The following is a 9873-nucleotide window of genomic DNA, read 5'->3' as shown; positions in this document are numbered from 1 at the left end:
GCCCGCTGTGTGAGTTTTGTTGCAGGACCTGTGCCCACCCCCCCAGCCCCCCCCCACCTGGGAGTTCATGCTCACAAGGCGCAGTGGCCGTGCCGGCCACGCCCCGTGAAGGCGAACAGCACTCTGTGAGCCAGCCGCCGCCACCCGCTGCCCCTCCAGCAAGGTCTGCGGGAACCAGGTGCCGGGCGAGGGCACCGCCCCCTCACCGGGCGCAGCCCTGCCGGGCGCCAGCACCACGGGCCGCAGCCGAGCTCACCCGGCGCCGAGACGGAGGAGAGGGACGCGGATCATGCTTAGTGTTTTATTTCATAAAACAAGCCACGCCCTCGCCCCTCCGAAACTCGCGCCGGGCCCGTCCGCGTCCCAGCGGTCCCGGCCGCCCGGCCTCTCGCTGCACCAGCCTCCAGCCGGCGACGGCGCCCGCACAAGCCCACGCCTCCCCACGGCGGTGAGACCGAGTGAAGTTAGCGTCGCCCCTCCCCACGGCGGGGAGCCACGCGTGCGGCCTCACTCCGTGCACAGGACGGCCACGCCGCGCTCGTAGAAGCTGCGGGGGTCCTCCCGGGTGGCGATCTCGAAGTCCACCGTGAAGATGAGGTCTGCCCGCGTGAAGTTCAGGTAGACGGGCAACGTCACCTGCGGGGGAGGGGCGGGGGGGGACGGTGAGGGTGGCCGGCGGGGATGGGGCGCGGCGCCCGAGGGGTGGGTGGGTGGGGGGAGGCTGCTCCTGGGACGTAGGTGACGCCAGCCACAGCCTCAAGTCCCCTCCGCCCCGTCGCAGGCGCAGACCCTCGGCGTCCCCCTGAGCACAAGTATGACGGGAGGCGCCACCCACCACGTTGGCCTTCTTCTCCGCGTTGGTCTGCTTGACCCAGCGCAGCTGCGTGAGCGGCAGGGCCGTGGAGATGGCGTTGGAGAGCGAGAGCTTGTTGTTGCCGCACGTGGCGCCCTGCAGCTTCAGGCCTGCGGGGGCGGGGCGGGGGGTGCACCGTCAGGAGAGCCCGCCGCCCCCTCCCCCCCCCGAGGGCCAGGCGCCGGGGAGGGCCGCAGCCCCACTCACCCGTGACCCCGAAGCTGCAGGCGTCGAGGGCGGCGTTCTGCAGGGTGGTGACGCTGACCTCCAGGCAGAGCTCCTCCAGGGACCAGCTGTTGGCCTGGGCCACGTACTGCCTGGTGGCGGTGATGTAGGCCTCGGGCACGAAGAGGCCGCCCAGGCACACGTGGATGTTCTGCGGGGAGGGGGCCGGTGAGGGGCGCGCCCACGCGCGCTCCCGGGCCAGACCCGGGCCTCTGCTCGTCCCCCCAGCCGTGGCTGCCCCCAGCCCCTCCCCGGCCGCTCGGGGGCGCGCGTGGGCACCACCTTCAGCTCCTTGGCGCCGCCCGACGCGGCGGCCAGCGAGATGTTCTGCAGCTGCTTGATCCTCTCGCTGAAGTCGGACACCCACTGGATGACGGTCATGCCCGCGGGCACCGTGTAGTGGGACCAGCTCCGGGGCAAGATCCCTGCAGGGAGACCGAGGGCCGGCGTCAGCCCCCCAGGCCCCGGCGCAGAGCGGGCGCCTGCTGGCGCTCAGCACAGCCTGCACGCGCCCAGAGGCGCGCCCTCCACCTCAGCCCCTGCAGTGTGACTGGTGGGGCGTGCTGGGAGCCCGACCGCCCCAGGGGACACCCCAGGGACAGCCTCTCGTCACAGCTCTGCGGCAGCAACTCCGAGTCCCTGTGCTCCGAGCGCCTGCCATCAACGAGAGACGCCTGGGGCCGCCCTGCGCCTTTGGACTCAAGCCCCCCACCCCCCACCCTGCCCCTGCCCCCGCCCCCGAAGACTCCGGAAGCTGCACAAAGGTGTCGGCACGTGTCTCCGCAGCGGCACTCAAGGAGCACGGAGGGTGCGGGGGCTGGGCGGAGAGGGCACCTTTCACCAGCTCGTTGATGAGCGTGCGCAGGTAGTTGGTCTGCTTCTTCTTCCCCTCGCACACTTGGACCACGTCGGCCAGGTCCTGGCGCACATCCTGCAGCAGCCGGGCGCCCATCTTCACCTCCCTCTCGAAGAAGCGGAACAGCGGGTCCTGCGGGGGTTCAGAGGGAAGGCCGGGGTCACGGGGGGAGGGCTGGGCCGAGGCCCCTCCTCTGGGGCAGCCTGATCCACAGGTCTCTGGAGCCCAGGACCCGCGGTGCAGCACCGCCTGGGAACCGACCCCCATGAGGCTAGTCAGACCCAATGACCGGCAGCAGCCCCGACAGCGCGTAAAGAGGACTGGAGGGTCGTTCCCACGGCTCCGGGCAGATGGACAGCGTCCCTGACACGTCTGGGCCGGTTCACGGGGGCCAGCCCCCACCTCCCCCCGGACGCTGGCGTGTGCCTGTGCGGTGCCCCTGCCCCCTTCTTGCTGAGGGCCCCGGGCCGGCCCGCCCAGCCACCTTGATGTTCTCCACCGTCCGCCGGAGGTGGCTCAGCGTCTGGGGCACGAGGCGCAGCCAGTTGGAGGCCGTGGTGTGCAGCGTGCGCATCCAGGCCGGGCGCCCGTCGGGCGTGGAGTCCGCCCTCGCCTTCTTCTCGGCCTCGGCGTAGGCCAGGTCGTCCTCGTCCTCCAGCATCTGCATCTTCAGCATCTTGCTGATCATGTCCACGCCTGGGCGGGGGGGCAGAGAGGACTCAGACGCGAAGGCCACGGGACGCGTCACCCGCGAGGCGCCGACTGGGCGTGCGTTTCTAAAGCACCGAGGGGCAGGCGCAGAGGACGAGGTGCCGCCAGATGAGGTCACGCCTGCGGGCACTGGGCCGGCCTGAGGGCGCAGGACGGGAGGGGCTCCCGGGCGGGCCCCGGGCCGGGGGGCCATCTGCCCTGGACACGCGCGGCCACTTCCAGCAGGGGCCGCACCGGACCACAGTGTCCCCGCTCTGTGCCTGTCTCAGGACTGCAGGGCTGAGGGGCCAGTTCTTTTTATTTCTTTTTTCATTTACTTTTAGAGGCGAAGGGAGGGAGAAAGGGAGGGAGAACCATCAACTTGTGGTTGCCTCTCACTTGCCCCCCACCTGGGGACCCAGCCCGCAACCCAGGCCTGTGCAACTGCCTGGGAATCGAACCAGGGACCCTTTGGTTCGCAGGCCTGTGTTCAATCCACTGAGCCACACCAGCTGGAGCCAGTCTCCCCCCCCCCCGCAGTCCTCACTGAACACTTTCCGTTGCTTTTAAAGAGAGACGGATTGGTGGCCTCCCTTCAGCTGTGAGACGCCTCTCCCGCCCAGTGACCCGCCCGCCAGGGGGAGGGCCGGAGCGGGCTGCGAGGTGGGCTCCAGCCCCAGGGCCGCCCTGTGGGCGCCAGGCCGTCTGTGCTGCCCTGAACGGCCGGTGTGGTGCCTCGCCGGAGCACGTGAGTGACAGGGCGGGGCTCGGACGGCAGTCACTGCAGCGCTGCGGGGCGCCCACGGGGACCCCGCAGGGACCCAGCCGCTAGCGCCACCGCACGGCGAGCAGCAGACCCCGACACGCCCCTGGGCCGGGGCGGGGCACCCCAGGCAAGTACCCTAAACGTCCCGGCACAACCCTGGGCCGCACAACAGGCCACACCCACGACGCAGGCCCCGCAGAGCATCACGGGCCAAAACCTCCCGCTGCCCAGGGACGCGGCAGACGCACTGCGCGGCCCACGGCTAGACGTCACGTACGGCGTCACGTACAGTGTCACGTAGGGCTCGGCAGCACACGCAGGCTCGCCGCGCTACGCTGCTCGCTGCCGTTTACAGGCACTCTTCCTCCTCCCCCCCCTCCTCCTAGGTCCCTCGCCCCGCGGGCCCACCGGGCCGGCAGCAGCCCCCCACGCCTGCGTCCGCCCCGCCTCCCGGTGGCAGCGCTTCTCTCGTGCTGCCTGCGCAGCAGCCCGGGGGGAGGGGCGCAGGCCAGACCACCCGGCGCCGTGCAGGGGCGCACCGGATCCGCACGAGGAAGCTCCTGGGGCCCCATCTCCGGGCACACGGCCCCGCCCCCGAGCGGCTGGGACTGCAACGTGAGACGGCTCTTACCCACGCCCAGACCGGCTCAGCATGCAGGCCTCACTCCTTTCACCGTGGTTGTCTGCGGGGCCGCTGCCACCCGCCCTGGGTCAGGGAGCAGCCCGCTGCCCCGTGGTCGCTCGTCGCAGAGCCGAGGGCCAGCCTGATGGACCCTCCAGGCCCAGGCCTGTGAGCCAGCGCTCGAGTTCGGGCAGACCCGTCTCTCCTGCGCCTCTTTCCCAGCAAAAGCAGTTGCGGGGTTCGACCAGCGTTCCGCACCTGGGAACCAGCCGCCAGGCGGCCTCACTAAACCAGGTGGCCGAGCCCCGCACCCCAGTCCTGAGCCAGGCAGGATGTGAGAACCTGCCTTTCTAAGAGTTTCCAGGTGAGGCTAACGCTGCAGCCCTGGGGGTCACCTGAGAACCACCGGATTAGGTGGCTTATTGATAAAAACACCTGGTGGGTAAGAAGAAAGAAAAGTTCTAAAAAAGATATTCCAGCCCTGGCTGGTGTGGCTCAGTGGGTTGACCACTGGTCTGCAAACTGAAATGTCGCCGGTTCAATTCCTGGTCAGGCCACAGGCCTGGGTGGGGGGCCAGGTCCCTGGTTGGGGGTGTGTAAGAGGCAATGATCAATGTCTGTCTCCTCCTCTTTCTCCGTTCCTTCCCCCCCTCTAAAATAAAGTCTTTAAAAAAAAAAAGTCCAGATCCTGGCTGAGCAGCTCACTTGGTTAGAGCGTCTGGATACACCACGGTGGAGGGTTCGATCCCCGTCAGGGCACATGCAAGGACCAAGCAATGAGTGCGTCAGTAAACAACAACAAACCCCTGTCTCTCTCTACCCCTTCCCCTCTCTGCACAAATAAAAACTTGAAGGAAACCCCAACGGGAGACTAATTTTAAAACACCACTTCGCAACCACGCACTCCCCAGTGCTGAGACGACCACATTATTTCCTAACGTGAGACGACACGCTCTTCTACAGAAACGCCACGCCTCGTGCCCAGCGCCGGGCGCAGCCTGCAGAAGGGACAGGACCGAGGACAGATTTTCTCGGCTGACCCTGGGGGCAGAGTCAGGACGGGAGGGTCAGGGGGTGGCCGGAGGGGGCCAGGCGCGCGGGCACTTACCCTGGGTGGTGAGGAGGACCCTCTCCGCGTTGTTGGGCAGGCCCAGCCAGGAGGGCGTCTGGGTGTCGGGCAGCAGCTCCACCCACTGCACGAACTCCTCCCGCCTGGAAAGCCAGAAGGAGCGGAAGAGCGGTCAGCGCGAGGGCGGGAACGCCTGGCGTCCGGACGTGTCAGGCGGGGGAGGGGGGCTCCTACCTGATGCCGTCCGGCATCTGGATGTCCTTATGGCCGTCGACCTTGCAGGCCAGCTTGAACTCGCTGTCGAAGCTCTTTGTCGTGAACAGGCGCTCCAGGAAGGTGTTGAGCAGACGCTGGTCGAACTCGTTGTCCACTCGCCCGCCGTAGATGGACTGGGCCATCAGGGTCTTCAGCGCGGACCACGGGATCTTGTCCGGTGAGATGTTCTGCCTGCCCTGGGGGAGGGAGGCCTGGTTTGCCGGCGGGGTGGGGGCCGGCACTTCCGCCCCACAAGTCACTCCCACCGTCACCCGTGTAAGCTGCTACCACGGCCACCACGCTGTCTAGGTGCCCCCGCCCCGCCTCTGACAAGGCACAGCCTGCACCTGCCTTTGCCGTGTCGTCCAGCCACGTGTCCACCGTGTCGCAGGCTGACCGCAGGTCCGACTCCCCGAACTCATACTTCTTGGACCAGCCCAGGGGTGCGTACCGCAGCCGCTCCTGGATGACGGCGTGGAACCAGGCCAGCAGGAAGTACAAGCGGGCGCGCTCGTTGGGCGACTGTGGGGAGAGCCAGCACGCACCGTCACCCGAGGGCAGCGCCCTCCGTCGGAGACCGCGGGGCAGAGCCGCCGCGTCTCAGGGCCGCGTGCGGCTGCTGGCACTGCCGAGATAACCGCTCAGCCGACCGGAGATTCTCCAGGAGATAACTCCCCCCGAATGCCAGGCAGGTGCCCCACAAACACGGCTGACCCTCAGCAACTCGCGTGTGGGCTGCACAGGTCCTCTGACGCGGGGGTGTCCCCACTGTGTTGCGTGTGCTGTTCCAGCTGCCCCAGTGCCCCCCTTTCACTTGTTTCTTACTGTGACCGCCCCCAGCAACCACACGCTCAGCCCTTCCCACCGCTGGGGTTTGTGCTGCAGGCGCGGGGGGCCACCTACGTGCCTGTTCTGCGCCCCTTTAAACAGAGGGCACGGGGGACCTGGGCCCGGTCTCCCGCAGACACCGAGGGTCGGCAGGAAGGGTTCCGGGGAGCCAGGAGTCCCACGTGGATCTCGGATGGCGTGGAGGCCGTGTTGCTGAGGGTCGACCGCGGCAGTTAAGGAGCACCCCCCGCCCACCTGCCTCAGCCTCTGCTCGGTGCCCAGACGCCGGAGGGCTCCAGACGCCCGGGACGCCAGCCCGGAGCCGAGCTTTGCCGCAGGTGCACCACAGCCACCGCACGAGCCCTCCAACCCCTCACGGAAAGACGCCCGGCCGGCAGCTGGGCACCGCGGGCCGCCCCCGAGCGCGGTCTCTACCTTGCAGATCCGCGACACGGGGATGCTGCTGAACGTCCTCAGCATGTTGGCCTTCACGCCCGGGGGCGGCTCGAACACGAAGATGCGGCCGGCTCGCAGCAGGTTCACGGGCACCTGCGGAGGCGGGGCGCCCGTCACCACCCTGGCCCTGGGCCCGCTGCTCGGCCCCCCACCGCCCCCCTATCTGAACAGAGAAGGACGTCCAACCGCAGGAACCCCACGGAACCCCGTGTCCCAACGGCCCGCCCACCTTGGGGTTGATCTCCATGGTGAGGAAGAGCCGGAAGCAGGCGTGCGGCTGCAGCGAGTGCAGCTTCTTCTCCAGCTGCATCAGCCACCCCGGGGCCAGGTGCACGTTCTTCAGCATCACCCACCTGCGGGCACAGCCAGGGCCACAGCCGCTCAGGCCCCGTCGGCGCTCTCGCAGCCGAGCCTCCCGAGCGAGCTGGGGGGCGGGCCTACCTTCCCGACTTCACCGCCGTGTTGATCGCCTTGTCTGCCTGGTTGAAGCCCTCCGCCGAGCCTGGTGCCAGAGAGCCGAGAGTCAGCACGGCCGGCTCGGCCCCGACCCCGTGAGCTCTGGGGGGCCCGGCCCGAGGGGTCAGCGCCCTTACCGATGGCGATGGACGTGATCTGCGTGTTCTGCTCAGCCGCCAGGTCCTCCACGTGCCCGCTGGCGTCGTACCCGGGCACCGAGCACATGAGCACGGGCGTGTTGGGCTTCACCTGCAGCAGAGGGAGAGGTCGGGGCTCAGCCAGAGCCCCCCCCCCCCCCCCCGGCTGACAGTGGGGCCCCAGGGGGACAGAGCGAGGTGAGCCCTGTGGCCGGCGCACCTCCGTGTCCACGATGTGGGTGAGGTCGAGCGGCTGCTCCATGATGGACATGAAGGACTCCCCGAGGTTGGTGGAGACGAACGTGTGGGCCATCGCCAGCAGGCGGTCGGGCCGGAAGGCCTGGATCAGGAGCAGGCGGTGCACGGCCTGCCCGATGGGCGCTGCGGAGAGGCGGCGGAGGATTGGGGGGTTGGGGACGGCACAGGCTGGGAGCTGCCTCCCGCTGTCCTCAGGGGACCCCGGACACACCCACGACAAGGTGTTTGCGGGTGCCGGGCCGTTATGATTGCAAATGACCCCCTGACACCTGCTCGCCGCACACAGAGCACCCAGTCTCTCCGAGACGCCCCCAGCCCCCCGGGGGCCTGTGGCAGCGTGGGGAGCACCCTGCCCCGACCCGACTGGCCTGGGGCCTCAGGCCACACACTCCACGATGGCCCCCACACCCCTGGGTGCTGGGCGAGGGTCTCCACGTTGTTTCCCTCCCCGTCTTCGAGCCTGAGCCAGAACGGGGGTCGGCATGCAGCTGCCCTCCCGCTTCCACGCCGGCCCCCCGTCCCCCCCAGGGACAGCGACTGCGTGTGGCAACAGGGTCCCTCTCTCCGGCAGCAGAGCCCAGAACGGAAACCATGGGGCAGACGGGGGCTCACTCGAGGGAGTCTCTTCGCTCCAGAGGTAGGGCACCGTCTGCTCCGGGGAGCTGCTGTCCAGCCAGATGCCGAATTGCTGCGGACACAACAGCGAGCGTCACCGCGGGGCGGGGCCCGTGCCCGCGGGCCCAGGGTGGCCGGGGAACCGGACGTTGCTGCAGGAGCACAGACCTGAGGCTCTGGGTTTGCGTGACACATACGTGACACATGCATTGACACACACGGCCCCGCGGCCGACCTCCCGGGGGGACGCCCGGGAGAGCACCCACCTCGTCGGCCTGCACCTTCGCAATCAGGTCCTTGAACGCAGGCAGGCAGCTCAGCCTCACGACCGCCTCGGCCTGCTCCACGGTCAGGCCCTGGATGGCGGGCGTGGAGCCGGCCGTGAGGACGATCTCCTTCCCTCGCAGGAAGTGCTGGAACTCGGCGTCGTAGGTGGGCTCCCTGGGGGGGGGGGCAAGGGGCCGGGAGGGTCTCTCAGACTCGCTCTACTGTCGTGAGAAGAGCAGCGGGACTCACAGAGGAAAGGAAGGGAATCTATCCCGCCCCGGCTGTGTGGCTCCGTGGTTGAGCACCGGCCTGTGAACTAAAGGGTCAAGGGCTCGATTCCCAGCCAGGGCACAGGCCTGGGTTGTGGGCCGGGTCCCCAGCAGGGGGCGCCTGAGAGGCACCCACACACTGATGTTTCTCACTCTCTTCTCCTCTCTCTAAAAATAAAATCTTACAAAAAGCACAAGAGTTCACCCTGACCTGAAACGCTGCTGGGCCACCCACAGAACGCCCCACCCTGGGACGGGTGGGCAGGGCCCCCGGCCTCACCCGACTGCGCCCTTCAGCTTGATCCTGGCCAGCAGCATGGCGAAGGTGATGTGGTCCTGGTGCAGCATGCCCCTGGCCACCCGGTTTAAACGCCACCTGGGGACCAAGGCAGGAGTCGCTGCCGCTCCGGAGGGAGACCCTGGCACCAACCCCCCCGCCCCCCGGGGCCAGCGCGCACCTGGAAGAGGTCCTTGGTGATGACGGACAGGCGCTGCGTGTGGTCAGTGACGCCCTTCAGGTTCGGGTTCTCGTAGAGCACGTTGTGGTAGATGTCCAGGAAGAACTGGAGCGAGTACTGGTACAGGAAGTGGATCTGGCGGGCGGGACGCGGCCGTGAGCGCCTGCCCGCTCGCCCCGCCTGGCCGCGGACCCCCCCCGCCCGGCCGCGCCCCGCCGCACGGGCACCTGCTTCAGGGACTCCATGGTGAAGTAGATGCTGCTGCAGGCGGCGGACAGTGGCAGGTACTGCTGCGACACCGTCTCCACCTCCTGCATGACGATGTCGGTCTCCTCCACCTTGCGCGTCACCTCGGCGGCCTCGCGCTTGAGGTTCTCCAGCGTCGTGATGATCGTGTCGTCGTCCAGGATGCGCCCCTTCACCTCGTTCAGGGCCTGCAGCAGCGACTTCTCCAGCTGCCGCAGGCGCAGCTGGAACTCCCCTGCAGCGGCGGCCGGGGCCCGGGGTCAGCGGTGGCATGTCCCCCTGTCCGACAGGGACGCGCCCGGAGCAGCTGACGCGGCCCCCGCCTGCTCGCAGCACCTGCACTGCCCCCCCCCCCCCCCCCGCCCGGCCCGAGACGCACCTTGGAGTTTGAGGAGGTCGGAGCGCTTCTCGTCCACGTCCGGCCGCTCCGCCTTGAGCACCTCGTTCAGGCACTGGCTCTGCAAGCTGCTGCGGGTGACCGTGAAGTTGACGAAGGTGACCCGGGAGCAGAGGTCCGGCGGGAACTCCACCTGCCGGAGGGGACGGG

At 68.7% G+C, this 9873-nt stretch overlaps 1 protein-coding gene across 1 annotated transcript in view; it reads right to left on the bottom strand.

Annotated features, from left to right (window-relative positions):
• Nucleotides 1-361: 361 nt before the first annotated feature.
• Nucleotides 362-9873, bottom strand: part of DYNC1H1 (dynein cytoplasmic 1 heavy chain 1) — a 58736-nt gene continuing 49224 nt past the window's right edge. The window contains 20 exon segments of the mRNA XM_028506386.2: nucleotides 362-636; nucleotides 836-963; nucleotides 1061-1229; nucleotides 1361-1503; nucleotides 1913-2066; nucleotides 2419-2630; nucleotides 5121-5224; nucleotides 5316-5533; nucleotides 5688-5858; nucleotides 6600-6713; nucleotides 6850-6973; nucleotides 7062-7122; nucleotides 7214-7325; nucleotides 7434-7594; nucleotides 8084-8159; nucleotides 8353-8527; nucleotides 8903-8998; nucleotides 9079-9215; nucleotides 9308-9561; nucleotides 9706-9856. Coding sequence (XP_028362187.1) covers nucleotides 508-636; nucleotides 836-963; nucleotides 1061-1229; nucleotides 1361-1503; nucleotides 1913-2066; nucleotides 2419-2630; nucleotides 5121-5224; nucleotides 5316-5533; nucleotides 5688-5858; nucleotides 6600-6713; nucleotides 6850-6973; nucleotides 7062-7122; nucleotides 7214-7325; nucleotides 7434-7594; nucleotides 8084-8159; nucleotides 8353-8527; nucleotides 8903-8998; nucleotides 9079-9215; nucleotides 9308-9561; nucleotides 9706-9856 — 2889 coding nt within the window. The 3' untranslated portion in view covers nucleotides 362-507.

This window comes from Phyllostomus discolor, chromosome 1, assembly GCF_004126475.2.
Source record: "Phyllostomus discolor isolate MPI-MPIP mPhyDis1 chromosome 1, mPhyDis1.pri.v3, whole genome shotgun sequence".
Classification (NCBI taxonomy): domain Eukaryota; kingdom Metazoa; phylum Chordata; class Mammalia; order Chiroptera; family Phyllostomidae; genus Phyllostomus; species Phyllostomus discolor.
The sequence above is the reverse complement of the archived record's forward strand: the minus strand, read 5'-3'. Positions and strand labels throughout refer to the sequence as shown.